Here is a 25,954-nt window from a genome sequence, read left to right as displayed (position 1 = left end):
CGGTGCAACCGAGTTCCGGATGTCTTCCAACTAACAAGTACAATCAGATAAGAATTTTTAAGATAATCCGTACTTTGTTCGACCTTCACGAAAATTCTTATAGATTTCCTTAGAATTCCAAACGTGTTTCGATAATTAATATCAGTCATAGCATTTCAATGTAAACGTAACCAAGTAGTTCTACCCCTAAAATAAGCAAAAGGGTTTTCACCGATCCCTGTCTTCCAATTTTGAGTGGGTCCTGAGTCGTTTGTTTTGCTGGAAGAGGAGAGCAAGGTTTTCTCCGGGCTTGCTTTGATATTCCTGATGATGAGTTGGAAGACAACGCCATGTGAACCCCTTATGAGCCCATGCCGCCCATTTAGATACCCGAAGTACCTGCCCTTATTCCCTTTCCTCTATATATACATGCATGATCACCTTCATTAGCAACCCCAAGTAATTTTTACAATCATAAGCGTCAAAAAGATTTTCATTCGCTTTCCAAAAGTCTGTTGAGATCTATCCATCGGGAAAAAAAAAACCATGGGTTTCCGTCTGCCACGCATTGTTAATGCCAAGAGAATTCTTCGGGCATCACCTCCTCTGGCAACAGAATTGTTCCCAAGGGCTGCTTTGCAGTTTACGTGGGAGAAAATCAGAAGAGGTTTGTGATACCAATATCATACTTAAAACAGCCCTTTATTTCAGGATCTACTGAGCTTATCAGAAGAAGAGTTTGGGTATGATCATCCTAACGGTGGTCTAAGAATTCCCTGCAGTGAAGACATTTTTGTTGATCTTACTTCTCGCTTGAGTGGCTTTTGAGGGAACTTGCATAGATCAGTGAATACAATTTTGTAAAGCAAACACCATTATTACCGTGAATACAATTATTTTTTTTCCACCCCCTTTTTGCCTTGGGAGTGGGTATGCAAGTCTCCTAAGTGGGAAATTAGAGGTGGATTTGATCATGTAACCGCATCTTCTATCAAAATCGCAATTCAATTCAATTAAGGTCTTTTTCATTTTTCAATGGTTATGTTATTCAGATTTGTTCTTCTATACATACATACATACATGCATATATATATATATTAAATGATTAGATTACAGGATAAAAGGATGGTTTATAACCTCGAATTCTTGATATAACCATAAACGGAGATTATCAATTAAATTAGATGGAAGGGTAAGGATCTATTATCAGAAATTGTTGGAAGCAGCGAAATTGCTGCTGCTCAATTTCCGAAGTGTTTTCTGCAGGTAAACAATGCTCGTACAACTACAGTGCCAAAACTTTTTATTTTTCCTTAAAAATGCCAGAATTTAAAGAAAGTTGAAAAAGGGATAGGATCAAACCCTTACCACTTTCTTGGTTCAAGCTTCAACAACTTTCACCTATGCACTATTGGTGTCAAATTGAAACATCAATTTAATAAATTGATAAATTGAATAAAACTTAATAACCAGCCATGCTTTCAGTTTCAATAAATTGAAAATAAAACAATACAAAACAAAAAAACTTTTGAAACATCAATTTAAAAATTGACAACAATTTCAAATGGCACTTAAATTTTAAGAGAAATTTTTAATTTCACCAGTCAAATATTACAATTTTCAAATTCTCATCTCTTGAAATTCATTTCAAAAAAATTATATGGATACCTTCGAGCCATATTTAATTTCTCTTATTTATAACCCGATACTAATTTATCTTTAAATATGTTATTACTTCTGTATGGTATGTTTCCAATTCTAAAATCGTTTTTCAAGTGCAAAAGAAATATCTCTTTTCCAGTTTTCGTTTTTTAGTCAAATCAACATAGAAGGTCGAGTAACCCATGTTATATGTTTGCTGTCACTATATGAAAGCTTATATGTCTCAGGCTTGCCCACAAATGGCGTAGTAGTACTACCCTTCTACTGTGAAATAAAGCTTTCAACGGATCCAAATCTTCCATATTTGAGTGGGTCCTGAGTCGGTCTGTCTTGCCGGAAGGGCTAGGCAAACCTTTCCTTCCAGTCTTTGGTGCTGGAATTCTTGATAAAGTATTAGAAGACAACACCATGTGATCCCCTCATCAACCCATTGTCTCTCTCATTACTGTTCAGACCCCCAGCAACTGCCTCTTCACCACTCATTCCACATCTCTCACTTAAATAGAGGAAACAAATACCTTGTACCCCTTTCATCTATATATACAAGTAAAAATAAGTCCATTGGCAACACATATTTCCACATTCTCAAGTACTAGTAAAGTTGTTTACTTACGCTTTCCAAGCTTTTTGAGATCTTCCTCGTCTTCCCTTCCAGAAGCACACATCCATCACAAAACCATGGCTATCCGCCTTCCTCGTGTTGTTAGCGCTAAGAAAGTTCCCAAGGGCTACTTTGCAGTTTATGTTGGAGAAAACCTGAAGAGGTTTGTGATACCAGTGTCATTCTTGAACCAGCCTTCTTTTCAAGATCTTCTCGCCTTATCAGAAGAAGAGTTCGGCTATAGTCATCCAACTGGCGGTCTTAGAATTCCCTGTGATGAAGACCTCTTTCTTGATGTCACCTCTCGCTTGAATTGATTACCGGAGAATTAACACTAATTAGCCTATACAATTTTGTAGAGCAAGCTAATACCATGTAAACAAAACTTTTTTTCCATCCTTTTTGCCCTGGGGAGCAGTTATAATTCTCCCTAAGTGGAAAATTAGAGATGGTGTTACTGTAACTTCAACCAAACCGTTCAATCAATTGGGAAAATGACAGTATAAAAAGCATGATTCAATTGAAAATTTTCTTTTCTTTTTAGAATCTCCTGGTTTCCCTTTTTCTTCTTTAATCTTTAATTGAACTGTACATGATTTATCTTGATCTAAAATTATTTCATACAACTAATTTTCTTGTGTATCAGTGACCTTCTCAAAAGATCAAAAATCATCATAATTTTCATTGGGATAGAAAAAGAAATTAAATTTTCTTCTTAAAATTTGACCATTAACTAAGAAAAATATAATGATTTGACCCCTTAGGGCCAACTAGTTATTCTACCAGTGGATGATATAGCTGACAGCACCTCGAAAGCAGGGGCTAAATCATATAATTTGGCTCTAGGCAACAAAATAAAAGAAGAGAGATAGTGCCAATCCACATTCATCGGACATATCACAAACTAAACTTGCCAAATCTAAACCATCTTTTCCCAGTACTCGATTGATAGCAACATGATTCCATTTACATGGACTGCTTCTACCGTTAATGCTTAACCAACAAATTTAGTATGTTAACGAAAATATTTTAGATTCTCTAACTCCACTCTTATATCTGTACCAAATTATTTAGGAAAATGACCCTATTTAACATCAGGTAACTTTTAAACCATTTTGAGTTAAACTCAGGGGACTACCAACTCCTTTCTTTTCTGCTTCATGTGATTATATGGTGTCCTCTCACCATATACTCGGAATGTGGTTGGGTAACATCTCCTTTCTGTTGACCAAGATCGTTGAACAAGTCAAATAGTTACTCGTAGGTTAACCTAAGGAATTCACCCCTGTGCTATTGCTACAACATTGTTCAAGGAAACTCAAAGCAGGGGAAAATAAATAAATAAACTCCAGGATAAGTAGCTTGAAAATAATTTATTTTTTATATTTTGAGTCATTCTGCTATTAGTTGACTGATAGAGTGAAATAATTTATTTTTTTTGCTCAGCATGAAATACTATGTTTTCTTATATCTTTTAACATTTTTTCTGGATTTGATCAATCTGAAAACAAATCACTTGCTTGGTGGCTTAATGTTCCCATAAAATGTTTCATCCTTAGGAATTAGGCCCAGTTTTTATCATCACTTCTCTAGGATGTGTCAAGCAGCATCATCACATGAGCCGATCACTTGTTCTAGTGCCTGGCGGTGACGCAAATAAACAGGGTATTGATTGCATGCTAATGTTGACTATGATGAAATGATGATATAGACTAATCCACATAATTGTCCCTACAATTTTATCCATTTATAAAACGGACAGATTACATTACCAGCAGCAGGTCCAATGAGAGATCAATTCAGGGTGGGGCAGCCTCTGGTTTGTTCTGCGAAGTGGTGGGTTATGAATTATGATCATAGATAAATAATATGAAAATATCTTTCAAATTTGTTTACTTTTGGTAGGAAAATCCATGTGAATTGTGATGGTTCTCTCATGATTTATGTCAATGGACCACATCGACAAGTTTCGCTTCACTCGTCGCCGGAATGTGGGATTTATCACTTGCTCCATATATAGTAATGGAAAGGGTGCTTCCCATCGTCTGATGTATAAATTTTCACGCATTAGCTAACTAGCAGCCTTAGATACATATCGTGCCATTACATTTATCAGTGACATAAGGGTTATGGGTTTCCGAGTTCCCGTGCTTGTTCAAGCTAAGCAGATTATCGAAAGACTGACTGCAGCTTCAGAAATACCCAGAGGCCACCTTGCTGTTTATGTTGGAAAATCCCAAAAAGGGGGCTTTCTGATTCCAGTTTCATTCTTGAAGCACCAACATTTCAAGAACTGCTAAATCAGGCAGAAGCGGAGTTTGGCTTTGATCATCCAATGGGTGGTCTCACAATCCCGTATGCAGAAGAAGCCTTCATCGAACTTGCTTGTAGTTTGAATTGCTCATGAGAGGCAACAAAGATATAATGATGGCTAGTCTAGAAAACAATACCTTTCTGACTTTGTGGACTGAAAAAGCTCAACCCCAGTTTTGCATTCGAGAGTAGTTACCTGTTCCAACTTATTGTAAATTTCTCATTTTCTTCATCTCCATTTTTTCTGTAAATGAAAATTACAGTGTAAATTCATCAACCGAAGATGAATGAACTTTGTTTCTTCAGTTTTGTCCTCTCTTTCTGTCTATGTTTTCCTTTTTATCAATGTCCATAACATATTGGTGTCATTAATATTATAGGATTCACTATTCAGTCTCAGATCAGGAACTCGAATTTAATCATGGCCATAGTCATCATGAATATTTTGCCAGTCAGTCCTACATTTTTATGCCTCATTCTTCTTCCAAAACCAGATACATTTTTAGCTCCCATAAGTATTTACACAGAGTGACTTGATCTTGATGCTCTTAAATCTGTCCTTGGATACATTACAACTGATTTCAAATTTTTGAGTTTTGACCTGGCTTCTTATCTCCGCTTATTACATCCTTTTAACCAAAGAGTTAGGATATCTAAAAGGTGAGAACGAGGCTTCAATAGTCAATGAATGCAGAAAACGCTAGAAATATTCCATCACAAATGTGCATTAAGACAGAAATCTTCTGTACAATCCCAAAAAAAATAAAAAATAAAAACAGGATTCTTCCGTCGGTTACCCATATAATTGGCGACATGTAGCGGAAATTTCGCAATCGTCAGTCATAATCAATTAGGATAAAAGGCAATCATTTGGGTTCTGATGAGGACTAGTTGTAGCCTGTAGGACACACTTCAGGATCTCTTCAGAAGGGTTGGGTTTGTGATTTGTCTTACCAGTTAATCCACCGAAGGAACGCATGCATGTGATTAGGGTTGGGACCTGTTATAAATTCTCCTTCAGCGGCTGCTAGTTTCGGTGTTTGTTACTGTTTAAGCTTCTTGTATGGTAGTATAACTGCCTTGAAAAGTCCAGTAAGATTTCTTAAATCTTCAGGAGGACAAAAAATGTAATCCAGCTGGGATGGTCTATTGATATGAACAAACGACAATTAATACAGGCGCAGATGACAAATTTATGAAGACAAAATTTCGTACGAAGAGACCTGTTAAGTCGACCCCGAATGGATTGATACCAGATTTAGAATCGACTACTACCTAAGCATGTCATCGGAAATTTCCTGTAGAATTGCATGAAAAGAATTTTTCCTATCTTATATCAACTTGATGTCAAGTGGGGCCGTTGATTGTTGGTCATTCTTTGAGAATGGCTGGGCTATAATGCATTCTAACAGACGTACATTGTTCTCAATAGTCACCTATTTCTTGATGATCTGTTGGAAGACACAGCCATGTGATTCTGAGCATCTTGACCACTCAATCTGCAGGTCATTAGTTTCTTATATGCATTCTTCCATCTATATATACAAGTGCCTTATCCAGACAACAACCTAGGCATTCTCACATTCTCCTCTACTACTGAATCCTAACACTCTTGAGTCAAGTCTCCTCTGCTATTCTTCATACTCCAAATTACTATTGGAAATGGCTATCAGTGTGCCTAGAATTATGCATGCTAAGCAGATTCTTCGTCAATCTAAACTGTTTCCAAATCAAGCAGCCTCCACCTCAACGGATGTTCCCAAAGGATTCTTTGCAGTTTATGTTGGGGAGAGCCAAAAGAAGCGATTTGTAGTTCCAATTTCAGTATTGAATCATCCTTCATTTCAGAAGTTGTTAAGTATTGCTGAGGAAGAATTCGGATTCAATCATCCTATGGGTAGTCTCACAATTCCTTGCAGAGAAGAGGTCTTCATTGATCTCACTTCCTGCTTGCATTAACTTGCTACAGCTAAAAGTAATCAGCAGATACAATTTTTTTGTCTATTCATGTACATCCTTCTGTTTCTTTGGTAGAAAGAGATGATGACCAAATGTATACACTTCTGAGAAATTTTTTTTTTAATACAAATTACAGTTGTTTAGGCAAAGTACGTAATCCTAATTTTCCCAAGAAAATAAGTGTGCAGAAAATCGAAAACCCTGAAAGGATGAAAATTCAGAATATCAAATATGCTATTGCTGTTAGTCAGTCTTTAACTATTCGATACAGCCAATAAAAATCTGAAAAAACAGTAACAATTTGGCAATCAATTTTTTTATTTTAAAAAAGAAAAACTGTAAGAATTTCGAAAAAGATGAGCCTAGGTTAAATTTTATTCAAAACAACTCTGGTCATCGGTTTAGTGAAAAGGTCCATGCCCAACCCGTTTTGCATCCACAGACATAAGCCCTCTTATATGGGGTGTAGAGGAGCAGAACTAATAGACGTGTTGAAAATTTTCTTTTTGCTTAGCAAAAATTTAAGGGATAAAATAAAATCTATGAATCCTCGCTATCAAGCCCCAAATCTTTTCCAAGAATATTTTGGATGAGAGAAAAATATATTGATTTGAATATGATTAACCTGTTTAAAATATTGGTTATCTTCAGGACAAACATTGGAAACCTCAATTTTACATTCCTTAGATCCTAAAGAAAATAGCTCTAACTTAGACAATCTAATGTCGCGATGAATTTTGTTTGACTTGGCTGTTTATCTCCTAGGAAAAGGGAAATTATGATTGTCTGGAAAAGAGGGAGTGGACCAATCATCTTTTTCCCTTTCCTTAAGAGCGTCGTGGTTTATTCTCTCTTCTATTGGAAACTCACCAAACATTTATCCTACGCATGTTCCTAATCAAAACGACAATTAGGTTTGCATTATGTATGGTCGTCGCGCATCCAACTGTCAATTCCTAAGCTTTAGCTTGTCTACCATTGGCCATCATCCTACACAGTAAGGATACATATCCTCTGCCTCGCTATCGTGCCCCATCCGTGCTTTTTTGCCATCTGTCCTATCTCTTTTATAGGCTGTTAAAAATGATAGTGTCAAAAGTTTAAAGCCGACTGTTAACGTCACTTTAAAAAAAAATAAAAAAAAAACAAATCTTATGCTAGGTTTTTTCCTATTGGCTGCCTACTTCTCTTTGACCTTTTTGTCTGCTTACTCCTCTTTACTTCGCTTTCACCTTTTGGCAGGACACACTCAACCTTTGGAAGTTTTTTTATTAAATCTTTAAGTTTAAGGTTAAAAACGGTAGATCATCAAGTTTTGCAGCTAAAAGCCAACCATCCCAGTAAACCCCTATTTCATGTAGCCCCAAAAAAGGTTGCTATAACTCACCTCAATTACTAAATAAGAAAAAAAAAAGAAGCAAACAATCTTTTTTTAATCCTGTATTATCATCCGGATCTAGATGAAGGCACTAGGAAGAACAGTGAGTTCTGCATCCCAACTTTCCAACCCAATAGAAGTGGAAGGCTCCAAATTTATTCTAAAACAATGTTTGGCATAATACAGTGTGGAAGGGCCTTTCGTTTCTCAACATGCACATACAATATAAATCCCGAGGCCCCCATCTTTTTTATTTGTTAATTGGCTGGTAAACAAGGCCATGTGAAGGCCGAGGCTATCATGAATTATGTCGCAAACAAGCAAACCCCAGAAAATGATTCTCAGCGTTTCAGTTTCACTTCAAGAATCATCGCATTTCATGTAACCATTCCATCTATGTATATCCCCCCATTTCTGTCACAGGCTCATATCACCCAGCTCACGAGTTTTCTTTATCTAGCAATTCTCTTTAATCTTTTATACACCTGAAACTCTTAAATTTATCACCAGAAACAATGGCTACTAGTTTTCTTGCTAAGCAAATTTTGCGCCCTTCTGTTTTTGCTGCAAGTAAAGCAGTTTCAACAACTGGAGATGTTGTGCCAAAAGGCTTCCTTGCAGTTTATGTTGGAGAGACCCAACAGAAGAGATTTGTGGTTTCAGTAACCTTGTTGAACCAACCTTCATTTCAAGCTTTGCTGAGTAAGGCTGAAGAAGAGTTTGGCTTTGATCATCCTATGGGAGGTGGTTTGACAATTCCATGCAGAGAAGAGACTTTCATTAACGTCACTTCCCAGTTGAACGGGTAAGAATAGGCAAGTCAATCCATTGAAGATTGCCTATAATGGATGATGGATGACTCATCACTTCTGCCCGGAACCACAATTGGGCTATATTCAACGGTGTAACATCTGCAAAAGGTCATTCATTTTTCAAATACGATAGGGTGAATTAAAGGGGAGATTTACGGTTGACGCTGGACAAAACCGAAAGAGACCCTTCCAAGTCCGAATTCCATGTGGTTGAATCATTTGAAAATTCGGATCAAGTTAGGCCTGGCAACGCCTTACGAGGGACAAGAGCCATCGAAGATGAAAACAACTAAACATACTGTAATTTGGTATTTTTGTGGAAGGAGAACAAGAAAATTTTATTCATTTTCTTATCAATTGCAAATATCAAAATTAAGTCCACTGTTCCTTTTCCCTATTTTTGTCATGTCTGTTTCCGTTTATAAGCACCCGCATGAGTTGGCTGACTCATCTCAGTGCAAGGACATATTGTAACACTTATGACAACCCTTTTTATTGATCATCGTGGCCATATTTGCGATACCCTAAAGTCTACAAAAAACCAAAGATAATATTAGGCTTAACATTCAAAATATCATTGTTTAGATGCTTTCTTTTTTTTTTGTTGAAAAATAGGTACTCTTCTTTTTATCTTAATTTATAATCGATCATACCCTTAAACTCATCTGTTTAGAATGTCAGATTAAATAGAGGTAGGAGGTGAATAATTCTCTTTGAGATTTGAATTGAAATTTTTTTTACTTTTTCTTGTTCAATTCTCAATTTATTAAAAACACGAAAATTAATTTGATTTTCAATTCGAATCAGAAATAAATTATTAAGAAGTTCCTTTAAAAGTAAATAAGGTATAGTATGTGGTCAAGATTTGTAACATTGTTGGCTAGGCTACGAGAGAGTGCTCAAAGCCTCAAACGTTGTTGATCGTGCTCTCCGTCACAAATGAAGAGAAAGTTTGAGGTGTGGCTGCCAATCTTTCGTTCTTTATTTGTCTGCAACAATTCGATCACTTCTTCAAATTTCAATTTGGCGGTTCGTGGTTGGTCTGGTTGTGACTGGAGGTACTAGTAGGGCGTACTTCACGTGTACGTCACAGGGCTTTGTCTTGCAAGTTGATGCCTGGAACATTGAATGGCAAAATCATTGATATTAGAAGTTCTATGGGGAGAAAAATCCAATTGGATTCAAAACTTGTGATCCAAAGACAAGGGATTTTTAGATATTCCTCAGGTATTACACCAATTAATTATGCGTCCATAACAAGAAATAATTGATATCAAGAAATTTCCAATGGGATGCTTGTCGTAGAAATGCCCTCTAAGAAACGAGCCAGAAAAATCAAGAAAATAGCAAGTGTTTTATGTTTAAACATCTCCCTTATCTATCTACCCATGTATTAATCCATAACAAGTCCTTTACTCCAATTTAGAAGTTGATTGGTTTGGTTTAATCAGTAAAAGTAGTTACGGTTACAGTGCTAATTTCATTTCTTAAAAATACCAGAAATAAAGGGGAAACAATCAAGTTTCAATCCCTTTCTCTTGTGTACTATTGTTGTCAAATTGTTACAACCAAAACATAATAACCAAACATGTTTTCTTTTTTAGTCAAGTCAACATAGAAGGTCCCGTTAACCCATATTATACGTTTCCTATCATTGTATGACAGATTATATGTCTCAGGCTTGTCCACAAATGGCGTAGTAGTACTACTCTTATACTGTGAGATAAAGCTTTTTACGGATCCAAATCGTGGGTCCTGAGTCGGTCTGTCTTACCGAAAGGTCTAGGCAAACTTTTCTTTCCAGTCTTTGCTGCTGCAATTCTTGATAAAGTGTTAGAAGACAACACCATGTGATCCCCTCATCAACCCATCGCTCTCTCATTACTGGTCAGACCCCAGCAACTGCCCCTTCACCACTCAGTCCACATCCCCCACTTGATAGAGGAAACAAATCCCTCGTACCCCTTTCAATCTATATATACAAGTAAGAATAAGTCCATTGGCAACACATATTTTCGCATTCTCAAGTACTAGTAAAGTTGTTTACCTACGCTTACCAAGTTGTTTTGAGATCTTCCTCGTCTTCCCTTCCAGAGGCACACATCCCTTAAAAAACCATGGCTATCCGCCTTCCTCGTATCGTTAGTGCTAAAAAAGTTCCCAAGGGCTACTTTGCAGTTTATGTTGGAGAAAAGCCGAAGAGGTTTGTGATACCAGTCTCATTCTTGAACCAGCCTTCTTTCCAGAATCTGCTCGACTTATCAGAAGAAGAGTTCGGCTATAATCATCCAACTGGCGGTCTCAGAATTCCCTGTGATGAAGACATCTTTCTTGATGTCACCTCTCGCTTGAATTAATTACGTGAGAATTAACACTAATCAGCCTATACAATTTTGTAGAGCAAGATAATACCATGTAAACAAACTGTTTTTTTTGCCTCGAGGAGCAGTTATAATTCTCCCTAAGTGGAAAATTAGAGATGGTGTAACTGTAACTTCTACCAAACCATTCAATCAATTTGGAAAATGACAGTATGAAAAGCATGATTCAATTGCAATTTTCTTTTCTTCTTAGAATTTTCTATCATCCTTTTTTCCTGTTTAATCTTTAATTTAATTTTACATGATTTATCTTGATCTACAGTTAAGTCATATTATTGATTTCCTTTTGCATGTCAGCATCAAAACGATCATAATGTTCTTTAAAATAGAAAAAGAAAATTTTCTTCCATAGATTTGACGATTAATTAAATTAATATATATACATATATATATATATATATATAAATTGATATGAGCCTTAGGCCAACTAGTTATTTTACAACTGGAAGACATAATTGATAGCACCTCCAAAGCAGGGGCTAGATCACATCATTTGGCTCAAGGCAATAAAATAAATAGGGCCAATCCACATTTATCAGTAATATCACAAATTAAACTTGCCTAATCTAAACCTTCTTTTCCCATTATTTCATTTACATGTTTTGCTTTTACCTTTACTGTTTAATAAAGAAATTTTATTATTGTTAACGACAATATTTTAGATTCTCTAACTCCACTCTTATCTATGCAATAAATTATACTTGAAAAGTGGTTGGGTATCATCTCTTTTCTGTTGACCAAGATCGTTGAACAAGTCAAATAGTTACTCGTAGGTTCAGCTAAGGAATTCACCCCTGTACTATTGATGTAACAATATTGTTCAAGAAAACTCAAAAGTAGGGGGAAAAAGTCCATGACATGTAGCTTGAAAATGATTTATTTTTTATAATTCTGCACCTATAATTAAATTTTTTTCTCTAGTTGACTGATAGAATGAAATGCTATATCTTCTTATGTCTTAGAACATTTTTGCTAGATTTGATCATTCCGAAAACAAAATCACATTCTTGGTGGCTTAATGTTCCCATAAAATATTTCATCCTTGCTTTCCAAAAAAAAAAATATATTTCATCCTTGGGAATTAGGCCCCAAATTTTATCATCACTTCTCTAGGATGCGTCCAGCAGCATCATCACATGAGCCAATGACTGCCTTGTTCTAGTGTCTGCCGGTGTTGCAAATAAACAGGGTATAGATTGCATGCAAATGTTGACTATGATGAATTGATGAAATAGACTAATCCACATAATTGTCTCTACAATTTTTATCCATTAATAAAACTGATAGATTACATTACCAGCAGCCGGTCCAATGAGAGATCAGTTCAGGGTGGGCCAGCCACTGGTTTGTTCTGCGAAGCGGTGGGTTATGAATTATGATCATAGATCTCAAGATAATAGAAATAATATTACGGAAATTTGTTTCAAATTTGTTTACTTTCTGGTAGGCAAATCCATGTGAATTGTGATGGTTCTCTCATGATTTATGTCAATGGACCACATTGACAAGTTTCGCTTCATTAGTCGCAAGAATGTAGCATTTACCATTTGCTCTATATATATGGTAATAGAAAGGGTGCTTTCCCACTATCTGATGTATATTTTTATGCATTAGCTATTGAACAGCCTTATATACATATCCTGCCATTACATTTATCTTCAAATCTGTCCTTTAATACATTTTAACTCAATTCCTTTTTGAGTTTTTGATAAATTTTAAGTTTTTTAGGGAATAATAATATTATCCGAAGAATGAAACCAATAGAGAAAAATTCGAGTCTCCGGAAGAGAAGATGAAAGACACGGCTACAGGTCAACCCAATTACAAAGAGAGAGCATTAGCATAAAACTGTAAACAAACATGGACCAATGATAATAAGTGAGACACGGATCCACTCTCCACTACTTGGCTCGTACCTGGTTACAAGGTCGTTTTACCAGAGCCACTAACAACTAATAAAATTAAAATACAAAGCATAAAATAAAACTAATTAGACAACTTAGAAACGGTGCGGCATAGGTTCCATTTTTAAGTGAACCACTTGTTATTCTTCTTCCTTGCTTTAAAACACATTGGCGCAAATAGCCATTTCATGCACAGACAGAGCTCAACTTCTAACAGTTTTGACCTGACATCGTAATTCTCCTTAACCCAAAGAGCTCGGATATCAAAAAGGTGAGAACGAAGCTTTATTATTTAGTCAATTTATACAGAAAACGCAACAAATATGCCATCAGAAATGTGCGTTAAAACAGAAATCTTCTGTACAATCCCAAAATAAATAAAAACACAAGGGTTCACATATACCAGAAATTTTGTAGTCGTCAGTCATAACCATATAGTTGGGTTCTGATGAGGACTAGTTGTAGCCTGTAGAACACGCTTCGGGCGCTCTTCAGAAGGGTTTGTCTTACGAGTTAATCCACCGAAGGAACATATGCATGTGATTTGAGTTGGGGCATGTTATAAATACTCCTTTGGCGGCTGCTAACTTTGGTGTTTTTTACTGTTTAAGCTTCTTGTACGGTTGTATAACTGCCTTGGGAAAAGTCCAGCTAGATTGCTTAAATATGAAGAGGCTGTTAGATCGACCCAAAATATATTTATATCACACATATATTTACTACTACCTAACCATGTCATCGTCAATTTTCAGTAGAATTACAAGAAAAGTAGCTTTTCTTCTCTTATTTCTCCTTGATTTCAAATGGGTCCATTAATTGTTGGTTATTCTTTGAGAATTTCTAACAGATGCACGTTACAATCAATAGTCACCAATTTCTTATGATCTGGAAGACACAGCCATGTGATTCTGAGCTTCTTGTCTTTTAACGAAACCCCACAGAATGCAACTTCACCACTCAATCTGCAGGTCATTAGTCTCCTAAATACATTCTTCCATCTATATATACAAGCGCATTAACCACACAACAGCCAAGGCATTCTGACATCCTCCTCTACTACCGAATCCTAGAATTCTTGTTTCAAGTCTCCTCTGATCTTCTCCATACACCAAATTACTAGTGGAAATGGCTATCCGTGTGCCTAGAATTATGCATGCTAAGCAGATTCTTCGTCAATCTAAACTGTTTGCAAATCAAGCAGTCTCCACCTCAACGGATGTTCCCGAAGGATTCTTTGCAGTTTATGTTGGGGAGGGCCAAAAGAAGCGATTTGTAGTTCCAATTTCAGTCTTGAATCAGCCTTCATTTCAGAAGTTGTTAAGGATTGCTGAGGAAGAATTCGGATTCAATCATCCTATGGGTGGTCTCACAATTCCTTGCAGAGAAGAGGTCTTCATTGATCTCACTTCCCGCTTGCGTTAGCTAACTAGAACTAGAAGTAACCAGCAGATATAATTTTTTTGTTCATTCATGTACATCCTTCTGTTTCTTTGGCAGAAAGAGATGATGAGCAAATGTATACCCTTGTGACAAATTTTTTTAATACAAATTACAGCAGCTCAATTGTCAAATTTTGCTTTCACTAACTCTAATTAAAGACATTGTTTCTATTGATATTGTTCCTTCCAACATAGAGTAATATTTTCCTTTCTTTCAAAAAATGACAATTTTCAATTACTATTAATTATTGAAGTAAAAAATAACTACGACTTATTAATTTCTTGAGTCATTAATAAGATGTCCGGATCCGTTACATCAAAATCCACTTATCTCAAATTTTCGTGTTTGAACTTGAAGCAATTGGGTAATAGCATTGGAAGCTTATTGCAGAACTCCAAGTCAAACCTTGTACCCCACCTACTTTTCTAAGGAAAGTAATCTAAGCTTTACCACGAAAATAAGTGTGTAAAAACTAGAAAATGTTAAAAGAAAAAAAAATCTGAAATATCACAAATGCAATTCTTGTTAGTCAATTTTTAATTACTAGATCCAACCAATAAAAATATCATGAAAACCAGTAACAATTTGACAATCCATTTTAAAAAAAATAAAATAAACAGTAAGGTTTTCGAAAAAGATGGCCTTTCGTCAAACTTGACTTGAAACGAGTTCGGGCAACATATGCCATAGGGTTTAGTGAAAAAGTTCCCTGCCCAACTCATCTTGCATCCACAGGTATAAGCCCTATTATTTGGGTGCAGAGGAGCAGAGATAGGAGACTTCGTCAGTTTGAAAATTTTCATTTTGCTAATTAAGAAAAAATTTAAGGGATAAAATAAAATCTTTGAATCCTCAAGATCAAGGCCCAAATCTATGTTTAGGATAAAAGAAAAATATATTGATTTGACTGTGATAATCCTGTTCAAAATATTGATTATCTTCAGAACAAACATTGAAAACCTTAAGTTTGCATTCCTTACAATCCTAAAGAAAATAACATTAACGTAGACCATTGAATGTCTCCATGAAAAGGGAAATCATGTTGGTCAGGAAAACAGGGACTTGACCAATTATTTTTTTTCCTCTCCTTTAGAGTGTCGTGACTTACTCTCTCTTCAATTGGAAACTCACAGAACATATTACATAAGCATGTTCCTAATCAAAACGACAGTTAAGGTTTGCATTATCTATTGTCGTCGAGGATCCAACTGTCAACTCCTAATCTTTAGCTTGTCTACCATTGGCCTTCATCCTACACGGTAGGCCCTTTAGTTTCTCAACATACACATACGATATAAATCCCGAGGCCCCATCTTTGTTAATTAGCTGGTAAACAACACCATGTGACGCTGAGGCTATCACGAATTACGTCCCAGACAAGCAAACCCCAGAAAATGATTCTCAGCCTTCCAGTTTCACTTCAACAATCATAGCATTTCCTGTAACCATTCCATTTATATATATCCCCTCATTTCTGTCACAGACTCATTACACCCAGCTCGCGAGTTTTCCTTTTCTAGCATTTCTCTTTAATCTTTTATTACTTGAAACTCTTAAATTTGTCATCAGAAGCAATGGCTACTCGTTTTCTTGCTAAGCAAATTTTGCGCCGTTCTGTTTTTGCTGCAAGTAAAGCAGCTTCAACAACTGGAGAAGTAGTACCAAAAGGCTTCCTTGCAGTTTTCGTTGGAGAGACCCAAAAGAAGAGATTTGTGGTTCCAGTAACATTCTTGAACCAACCTTCATTTCAAGCTTTGCTGAGTAAATCTGAAGAAGAGTTTGGCTTTGATCATCCTATGGGTGGTTTGACAATTCCATGCAGAGAAGAGGCTTTCATTGACGTCAATTCCCAGTTGAACGGGTAAGAATAGGCAAGTCAGTCCATTCAAGATTGCCTATAATGGATGATGGATGACTCATCGCTTGTTCCCGGAACCACAATTGCGCGCTATTTTCAACGGTGGAACATCTGCAAAAGGTCATTCATTTTTCAAGTACCATGGGGTGATTTAAAGGGGAGATTTATCGTTTACGCTGGACAAAACCAAAAGAGACGCTTCCAACTCCCAATTCCATGATTGAAGCACTTGAAAAAATGGGATCAAAATAGGCCTGGCAAAGCCTCATGAAAGACAAGAGCCAGGGAAGGTGAAAACAACTGGACATAATCTATTCAAATTAGCCACGAACCAAGAATCATATTGTAATTTTGTATTTTCTGAAATGAGAACAAGAAAATTTTATTCTATTCATTTATCAATTGCAAATATCAAAATCTCTGTTTCCGTGATATAAGTACTCGCATGAGTTAGCTAACTCATCATAATGCAAGCACATATTAATTCACTTATGACGACCCTTTTTAATGGTCATCAAAGCCGTATTTGCTATACCCTGAAGTCTACAAAAAGCGAAGGATCATATAAGGCTTAACATTCAAGATATCATTGTCTAGTGCTTTCTTTCCCCTTTTTTTTTTCTTTTTTACATTTTAAAGCAGGTTCTCTTCTTTTTTTTTTTATCTTATTTTATAATCGATCTTGCCCTTAAATTATCTTGTTTAATTCTCAATTTATTGAAAAGATAAAGGTTAGTTTGGTTATCAGATCGGAGAAGGTGTAAATTATTAGTAAGTGTTCTTAAAAATAATGAAGGTAAACTGTGTGGTCCTTCCCTCGCAAGATTTGCACCATCGACACCCACGCTACGAGATCATGCTCTAAGCCTCAAACGTCGCTGATTGCTTAAAATGCAACCACATTCACAGCTGCAGAGGAAGTTTGAGGTGGCTGCCAATCTGTGGTTCTAATTTATTTGTCTGCAATAATTCGATCACTTCTTCAAATTTTAATTTGGCGGTTCGTGGTAGGTCTGGTTGTGGCTGGAGCTACTAGTAGGGCGTACTTCACAGGCCTTTGTCTTGCAAGCTAATGCCTGGAACATTGAATGCCAATATCATTGATTTTTTTTTTTTTGTGGGGGGTGTGGTGTGGTGTGGGGCGGCGAGGGGGTTGAATGCAATTGGATTTAAAATTTGCTGCCCAAAGAAAAGGCATTTTAGATATTTTGTTGTAGAAATGCCCTCTTCTAACCAACCAGCCAGAAAAATCAAAAAAATAGCTAGTGTTTCATATATACCTAAACATCTCTCTCATTTATTTCACAGTTCTTAGATTATGTATTAATTCATAACATGTTGTTTAGTCCAATTAAGAAGTTGATTGTTTCGATTTAATTAGTAGGACTAGTTCGGTTTAGTCCAATTAAGAAGAGATGTATTTTTTGTTCCTACTCTACAAAGCTAGCTCCTATACCTAAAGGAGTCTTTTACTACATTAAGTTTAAGACAATTTTTTCATCAATAAAATATCAATTTTTTAAAAAAAAAATTTATAGCTACAGTGTCAAATTCTTTTCATAAAAATACCAGAATTAAAAAAATGTTCAAAAGGGTAAAAAATCTTGGATTCAAATCTCGAAGAGAATTTTGTGCCTCCTGCCCTCTATTTCATCCACACTCTGGACAGATGATTTAAGGCAAGATCAACTTTCAATCTCTTTCACTTACGTGCTATTTTTAATCAAATTGTTACAACCAAAACATAATAACCAAAAATGTTTTCCTTTTCGAGTCAGGTCAACATAGAAGGTCACGGTAACCCATGTTATACGTTTCCTATCAATGTTATCTGACAGATTTTGTCTCAGACTTGCCCACAAATGGCGTAGTAGTACTACCCTTCTACTGTGAAATAAAGCTTTCAACGGATCCAAATCTTCCATATTTGAGTGGGTCCTGAGTCGGTCTGTCTTGCCTGAAGGTCGGTCTGTCTTGCCGGAAGGGCTAGGCAAACTTTTCCTTCCAGTCTTTGCTGCTGGAATTCTTGATAAAGTGTTAGAAGACAACACCATGTGATCCCCTCATCAACCCATTGTCTCTCTCATTACTGTTCAGACCCCAGCAACTGCCCCTTCACCACTCATTCCACATCCCCCACTTAATAGAGGAAACAAATCCCTTGTACCCTTTTCATCTATATATACAAGTACGAAAAAGTCCATTGGCAACACATATTTTCACATTCTCAAGTACTAGTAAAGTTCTTTACCAACGCTTTCCAAGCTTTTTGAGATCTTCCTCGTCTTCCTTTCCAAAGGCACACATCCATCACGAAAATCATGGCTATCCGCCTTCCTCGTGTTGTTAGTGCTACGAAAGTTCCCAAGGGCTACTTTGCAGTTTATGTTGGAGAAAACCAGAAGAGGTTTGTGATACCAGTGTCATTCTTGAACCAGCCTTCTTTTCAGGATCTGCTCAGCTTATCAGAAGAAGAGTTCGGCTATAGTCATCCAACTGGCGGTCTCAGAATTCCCTGTGATGAAGACGTCTTTCTTGATGTCACCTCTCGCTTGCATTGATTAGGAGAGAATTAACACTAATCAACCTATGCAATTTTGTAGAGCAAGCTAATACCATGTAAACAAACTGTTTTTCCCATCCTTTTTGCCTTGGGGAGCAGTTATAATTCTCCCTAAGTGGAAAGTTAGAGATGGTATTACTGTAACTTCTACCAAACCACTCAATCAATTTGGAAAATGACATTATGAAAAGCATGATTCAATTGAAATTTTGTTTCTTTTAGAATTTTCTATTGTCTCTTTTTCCTATTTAATCTTTAATTTAATTGTACATGATTTATTTTTATCTAAAATTACTTCACACTACTAATTTCATTTTAGGTATCAGTTACCTTCTCAAAAGATTAAATCCATCATAATTCTTTTTGGGATAAAAAATAGAAATTTTCATCTGTAAATTTGACAATTAATTAAGATATATATAATGATTTGAACCCTTTGGACCAACTAGTTATTTTACAAGTGGATGACATAACTTATAGCACCTCCAAAGCAGGGGTTAAATCATATAGTTTGGCTCAAGGCAATAAAATAAAAGAAAAGAGGTAGGGGGGCAATCCACATTTATCAGAAATATCACAAACTAAACTCTCCTAATCCAAACTTTTGTTTCACATTATTCCATTGAAACCAACATGATTCCATTACCATCTTTGCGATTCTCTAACTCAACTCTTGTATCTGCAACCAATTAATTAGACAAATGATGCTTTTCAAAAGAAATTAGACAAATGACGCAATGCAACATCATCAAGTAGCTTTTATACCGTTTTGAGTTGAACAGGGGACAACCAACTCCTCTTTTTTCTACTTCATGTGATTAAAATGGTAGTCCTTCACCATATACTCGGAATGTGGTTGGGCAACATCTCCATTCTGATGACCAAGATCGTTGAACAAGTCAAATAGTCACTCCTAGAGTCAGCTCAGGAATTCACCCATGTACTATTGCTGCAACATTGTTCAAGGAAAGAAAAATAAAGTCCCTGACCTGTAACTTGAAAATGATTTATTTTTTATATTTTCAGTCATTCTGCACCTGTATTTTTTTAGTTGACTGATAGAATGAAATTCAATTTTTGACAATTTTTTCTGGATTTGATCATTCTGAGAACAAATCACATGCTTGGTGGCTTAATGTTCCCATAAAATCTTTCATCCGTTGGAATTAGAACCCAGTTTTTATAATCACTTCTCTAGGTTGTGTCGAGCAGCATCATCACATGAGCCGATTACTTCCTTGTTCTAATGTCCAGTGGTGCTGCAAATAAAGAGGGTATAGATTGCATGCAAAATATTTGTCCTAAGTGGATTGCATGCAAATGTTGACTTGATCATATAAACTAATCCACATAATTGCCCCTACAATTCATCCATTAACAGAACTGATAGATTATATTACCAGCAGCTGGTCCAAAGAGATAGTAATTCAGGGTGGGACAGCCTCTGGTTTGTTCTGCGAAGTGGTGGGTTATGAATTATGATCATGGATCTCAAAATAATAGAAATAATATGAAATTCTATGTTTCAAATTTGTTCACTTTCTGGAAGGCAAATCCATGTGAATTGTGACGGTTCTCACATGATATATGTTAACGGACCACATTGACAAGTTTCGATTCACTTGTCGTAGGAATGTAGGATTTACCATTTGCTCTATATATAGTAATAGAAAGGGTGCTTCCCACTGTCTGATATTTATTATTTTTATGCTTTAGCTATTAAGCAGCCTTAGCTTGTTTATGCTAAGCAAATTATCCAAAGAGTGACAGCAGCTTCAGAAATACCCAGAGGCCACCTTGCTGTTTATGTTGGTGAATCCCAAAAGAGGCGCTATCTGATTCCAGTTTCATTCTTGAAGAACCCTTCATTTTAAGAACTGCTAAATCTGGCAGAGGAGTTTGGCTTTGATCTTCAGTGGGTGGTCTCACAATCCCCCTGTGCAGAAGAAGCCGTCATTGAACTTGCTTGTAGCTTGAATGGCTCAAGAGAGGCAACACAGATACGATGATGGCTAGTCTAGAAAACAATGACTTTCTGACTTTTTTGACTGAAAAATCTCAACCCCAGTTTTGCATCAAGAGTATTACGTACTCCAACTTACTGTAAATTTCTTTATTTTTTTTATTTAATTTTTTCTGTCAAGGAAAATTATAGTCAAAATTCACCATCCGAAGATGAATGAACTTTTTTACTTCAGTTTTGGCCTCTATTTCTATCTTTGTTTTCTTTTTAAATAATGTCTATATAATATATTGATGTCATTAATCATGTATATTTTGCCATTCGATACTACAATTCTATGTCTCATTCTTCTACCAAAACTAGATCCAATTTACAGGTCACATAACTTTTTACAGAGAGTGAATTTTTCTTGATGCTCTAAATCTGTCCTTAATTACATTACAACTAATTTCCTTTTGAGTTTTGATCTTACATATTATCCAGAGTTGGGATAACAACGATGTGAGAACGAGGCTTTTATAGTCAATATATGCAGATAACGCAACAAATATGCTCAGAAATGTGGGTTAAAACAGGAGTCTTCTGTACAATCAAATAATAAAAAAAGGGATTCTTCTGTAAGGTTACCCATATAGTTGGCGACATATACCAGAATTTCGTGATTCGTCAGGCTTAATCATTCTCTCCCAGGGCATAACTTGATTGCAGCAAGACATAGACAACGATTAGAATAAAAGGCAATTAGTTAGGTTCTGATGAGGTCTGATTGCAGCTTGTAGGACACACTTCAGGCGCTCTTCAGAAAGGTTTGTCTTACAAGTTAATCCGCCGAAGGAACACAAGCATGTGATTTGAATTGGGACATGTTATAAATAGTACTTCAGCGGCTGCCAGCTTTGGTGTTTGTTATTGTTTAAGCATCTTGTATGGCTGTATAAATGCCTTGGAAAAAGTCCAGCAAGATTGCTTAAATCTTCAGGAGGACCAAAAAGCTAGTCCAACTGGATGGTCTGTTGATATGAACAAACGACAATTAAGTCAGGGCCGATAACCAATTTATGCAGACAAAATTTCGTATGAAGAGGTCTGTTAGGTCGACCCCAAATATATTTAAATCACATGTATATTTACTATCTTACATCTCCTTGATTTCAAGTGGGCCATTCTTCGAGGATTGCTGGGCAATAATGCATTCTAACTAATGTACAGTCTCAATAGTCATTTATTTCTTGATGATTTGTTGGAAGACACAGCCATGTGATTCTGGGCTTCGTATGTCTTTCAACCAAACCCCACCAGAATGCATCTTGACCACTCAATCTGCAGGTCATTAGTTTCATATATACATTCTTCCATCTATATATACAAGTGCATTATCCACACCGCAGCCAAGGCATTCTCACATCCTCCTCTAATAGCAAATCCTAGCATTCTAGTTTCTAGTCTTCTCTGATCTTCCTCGTACTCCAAATTACTATTGGAAATGACTATCCGTGTGCCTGGAATTATGCACGCTAGGCGTATTCTTCGTCAATCTAAACTGTTTGCAAATCAAGCAGCCTCCACCTCATCGGATGTTCCCAAAGGATTCGTTGCAGTTTATGTTGGGGATAGCCAAAAGAAGCGATTTGTAGTTCCAATTTCAGTCTTGAATCAGCCTTCATTTCAGAAATTGTTAAGTATTGCTGAGGAAGAATTCGGATACAATCATCCTATGGGTGGTCTCACAATTCCTTGCAGAGAAGAAGTCTTCATTGATCTGACTTCCCGCTTGCATGAGCTTGCTACAGCTAAAATTAAGTAACCAACAGATACAATTTTTTTGTCCATTGATGTACATACTTCTGTTTCTTTGGCAGAAAGAGATGATGAGCAAATGTATACCCTTCTGACAAATCTTTTTAATACAACTTACAGTGGTTCAATTATCAAATTTTACTTTCTCTTATTCTAATTAAAAACATTGCTCCTGTCCCAGATAGAGTGCTACATTTTTTTTTTGAAAGTTGCACAATGACGAATTTTCAAGTACTATTAGTCATTAAAATAAAAAATGACTGCAATCCTTCAATTTCTTGAGTTATTAACAAGCTGTGAGGATCCATTGCCATCAAAATCCACTTATCTCCAATTTTCGTGTCTAAACATGGAACAATCAAGTAATAGCATTGACAGCTTACCGTAAAACTTCAATGTCAAGAATATAACATATGCTATTGTTGTAAGTCAATCTTTAATTATCGGATACAACTAACAAAAATCTGAAAAGCAATAATAACTTGGCAATCCAAAACCCCCCACAAAAAAGAAAAGATACGAATTTTAGATAGATGGGCTTAGATCAAATTTGGGTTGAAACGAGCTCGAGTTTCATAAGGACAGGCCCTTTAGTGAAAAGGTCCTCTGCCCAACCCATTTTGCATCTACAGGTACAAGCCCTCTTAATTGGGGAGTGAAGGAGCAGGCTAGTAGACTTTATCAGTTTGAAAATTTTCCTTTTGCTAAGCAAATTATTAAGAGATAAAATAAAATCTTTGGATTTCTAAGTGTACTTTAGTTAATTCAAACCCAAGATCAACCCCAAAATTTTTCAAAATTGGAAACTATTTCAGAAAGTGTCATTGCACCCAATTGTTTGACAACCTTAAATTTGCATTCCTTAAATCCTAATAAAGAAAATAACGAAAAACATTATATGTAAATAATTTATACTAATCCAAAATCTAACATAGTAGAAATTTGGAACGCACCTAATATCTAATCCATAGTTTAATAATGAAAATAATACAGTAAAAATAATACTAATCAAATTAACTGTTGATACTCGATGTATTAAGATCTTTCTTTTTTTTATTTTATGATTCTTCAATGAGTAAGATCTTTATGTCATTGTAGATAAGAGAGGGGATTTAGCCTTACCTTTATATTGTGAATCCTTAGTCTCACTCATCATAAGATTTAGGATTTCTTATACAAACTTACACTTTTAAACTGACATATAATATTAGAGTTTAGTCCACTTTATTAAGATCAAATTATCTTAACTTAGTTTTAACAAAATATGAAAATAAATAATATAAATCAACGTAAAGATTTTACTAAAAAATCTAATAAATAAGACTAATTTAAGACAATAGAATGTCCAGATGAATTATGCGTTTCAGGAAGACAAGGACTAGGCCAACCATCTTTTCCCCTTTTCTTTAGAGCGCGTCAATAAGTTCTCTCTTCAAATAGAAACTCACGAAACATATTTCTTTACCATGTTCCTAATCAAAACGACAGACAGTTAGGTTAGCGTTATGTACGGCCATCGAGCATCCAACTGTCAATTCCTAATCTTTAGCTTGTCTACCATTGGCCTTCATCCTACACTGTAGGGCCTTTAGCTTCTCAACATACACATACAATACAAATCCCGAGGCCCCATCTTTGTTAATTAGCTGGTAAACAACACCATGTGAAGGCCGAGGCTACCACGAATTACGTCCCAAACAAGCAAACCCCAGAAAATGATTCTCACCCTTTCAGTTTCACTTCAACAATCATAGCATTTCCTGTAGGCTTCAACCATTCCATCTATATATATGTATATTCCCTCATTTCTGTCACAGGCTCATCATACATAACTCACGAGTTTTCTTGATCTGGCAATTCTCTTTAATCTTTTGTATGCTTGAAACTCAAATTTATCATCAGAAGCAATGGCTATTCGTTTTCTTGCTAAGCAAATTTTGCGCCGTTCAGTTTTTGCTGCAAGTAAAGCAGCCTCAACAACTGGAGATGTAGTACCAAAAGGCTTCCTTGCAGTTTATGTTGGAGAAACCCAAAAGAAGAGATTTGTGGTTCCACTAACTCTGTTGAACCAACCTTCATTTCAAGCTTTGCTGAGTAAAGCTGAAGAAGAGTTTGGCTTTGATCATCCTATGGGTGGTTTGACAATTCCATGCGGCGAAGAGACTTTCATTAACGTCACTTCCCGGTTGAACGGGTAAGAACAGGCAAGTCAATCCATTGAAGATTGCCTATAATGGAAGATGGACGACTCATCGCTTCTGCCCAGAATCACAATTGCTCGCAATTTTCAATGACGGAAAGGTCATTCATTTTTCAAGTACCATGGGGTGACTTAAAAGGGGAGATTTACCGTTTTTGCTGGACAAAACCAAAAGAGATGCTTCCAATTCCCAATTCCATGGTTGAAGAATTTGAAAAATTCGGATCAAACTAGGGCTGACAAAGCCTCATGAGAGACAAGAGCCAGAGAAGGAGAAAACAACTGGACATAATCCATTCAATTAGCCATGAACCAAGAATCATACTGTAATTCTGTATTTTTCTGAAAAGAGAACAAGAAAATTTTATTCTATTTTTTTATCAATTGCAAATATCAATGTTAAGTCCTTTGTTTCTTTTCTCTATTTTTGTCATCTCTATTTCCTTTTTTTTTGTCTGAAAAATTAGCTTCACTTCATGTCAAAACAGGGGAGACCCCTCATACATGCCAAGACAAAGGAGCCGGACTAAGGACCCTTCAGCCTGGGCACTTTCCTGGGCAAACTGACTTGCAAGAATATTGCCAGTAGCCTAACCCTGCCTTTCTATACACAATTTTCAATATATTAACCCTAACCCATGTACAGCAGCTTTCATCACCCAAAAGCTCTATTTCCATTTATAGGCACTCGTTAAGCTGGTTAACTCATCAGTACAATGCAAACATATATTAATTCACTTATGACAACCTTTTTAATGATCATCATGGCCTTTTTTTTTTTTAATAGACATTCAAGTAATCGTTGTCTAGGTGCCCTTAAATGATTTTATAATGGATTAAATAGAGACAAGAGGCACCAAATTCTCTTTGAGATTTGAATTGAACACTTTTTACTTGTTTTTGTTTAATTCTCAATTTATCCAAAGCATGAAGATTAGTTTGGTTTTCAGATCGGATAAGAAATAAATTACTAAGCAATGGCCTTAAAAATAATGAAGATAAAGTCTGTGGTCCTTTCCTTGCAATGTTTGTAACATTGATGGCTAGGCTACGAGATCGTTCTCTAAGCCTCAAACGTTGCTGATTGCTCAAACGTTCGAGGTGTGGCTGCCAATCGTTCGTTCTTTATTTGTCTGCAACAATT

The 25,954-nt window shown here is 36.1% G+C and overlaps 5 protein-coding genes and 6 pseudogenes across 5 annotated transcripts; all 11 read left to right on the top strand.

The window, feature by feature from the left end:
- Positions 1-444: 444 nt before the first annotated feature.
- On the top strand, positions 445-1,037 carry LOC110417637 (auxin-induced protein 15A-like; annotated as a pseudogene).
- A 1,267-nt stretch (positions 1,038-2,304) lies between these two features.
- On the top strand, positions 2,305-2,756 carry LOC110417639 (auxin-induced protein 15A-like). Its single transcript, XM_021430091.2, has one exon. The coding sequence runs from the start codon at positions 2,320-2,322 to the stop codon at positions 2,557-2,559; it is 240 nt and encodes a 79-aa protein (XP_021285766.1). The 5' UTR covers positions 2,305-2,319; the 3' UTR covers positions 2,560-2,756.
- Positions 2,757-4,170: 1,414 nt separating this feature from the next.
- LOC110417638 (auxin-induced protein X15-like) lies at positions 4,171-4,786 on the top strand (annotated as a pseudogene).
- Positions 4,787-6,065: 1,279 nt separating this feature from the next.
- Positions 6,066-6,663, top strand: LOC149527123 (auxin-responsive protein SAUR23-like). The gene has a single exon (XM_089783827.1). The coding sequence runs from the start codon at positions 6,218-6,220 to the stop codon at positions 6,512-6,514; it is 297 nt and encodes a 98-aa protein (XP_089639953.1). The 5' UTR covers positions 6,066-6,217; the 3' UTR covers positions 6,515-6,663.
- A 1,322-nt stretch (positions 6,664-7,985) lies between these two features.
- On the top strand, positions 7,986-9,016 carry LOC110417643 (auxin-responsive protein SAUR21 pseudogene; annotated as a pseudogene).
- A 1,706-nt stretch (positions 9,017-10,722) lies between these two features.
- On the top strand, positions 10,723-11,251 carry LOC110417640 (auxin-induced protein 15A-like). Its single transcript, XM_021430092.1, has one exon. The coding sequence runs from the start codon at positions 10,822-10,824 to the stop codon at positions 11,059-11,061; it is 240 nt and encodes a 79-aa protein (XP_021285767.1). The 5' UTR covers positions 10,723-10,821; the 3' UTR covers positions 11,062-11,251.
- A 2,786-nt stretch (positions 11,252-14,037) lies between these two features.
- LOC110417629 (auxin-responsive protein SAUR21 pseudogene) lies at positions 14,038-14,554 on the top strand (annotated as a pseudogene).
- A 1,189-nt stretch (positions 14,555-15,743) lies between these two features.
- Positions 15,744-16,677, top strand: LOC110417632 (auxin-responsive protein SAUR21 pseudogene; annotated as a pseudogene).
- A 1,411-nt stretch (positions 16,678-18,088) lies between these two features.
- On the top strand, positions 18,089-19,046 carry LOC149527122 (auxin-induced protein 15A-like). The gene has a single exon (XM_089783824.1). The coding sequence runs from the start codon at positions 18,609-18,611 to the stop codon at positions 18,846-18,848; it is 240 nt and encodes a 79-aa protein (XP_089639950.1). The 5' UTR covers positions 18,089-18,608; the 3' UTR covers positions 18,849-19,046.
- A 3,113-nt stretch (positions 19,047-22,159) lies between these two features.
- On the top strand, positions 22,160-22,746 carry LOC110417625 (auxin-responsive protein SAUR23 pseudogene; annotated as a pseudogene).
- A 1,666-nt stretch (positions 22,747-24,412) lies between these two features.
- On the top strand, positions 24,413-25,194 carry LOC110417633 (auxin-responsive protein SAUR21-like). Its single transcript, XM_021430086.1, has one exon. It carries the CDS (start codon positions 24,518-24,520, stop codon positions 24,806-24,808), a length of 291 nt encoding a protein of 96 aa, XP_021285761.1. The 5' UTR covers positions 24,413-24,517; the 3' UTR covers positions 24,809-25,194.
- The last annotated feature ends 760 nt before the right edge of the window (positions 25,195-25,954 follow it).

This window comes from Theobroma umbraticum, unplaced genomic scaffold, assembly GCF_002168275.2.
Source record: "Theobroma umbraticum cultivar Fairchild unplaced genomic scaffold, ASM216827v3 scaffold_50.0, whole genome shotgun sequence".
Lineage (NCBI taxonomy): Eukaryota > Viridiplantae > Streptophyta > Magnoliopsida > Malvales > Malvaceae > Theobroma > Theobroma umbraticum.
The sequence above is the reverse complement of the archived record's forward strand: the minus strand, read 5'-3'. Positions and strand labels throughout refer to the sequence as shown.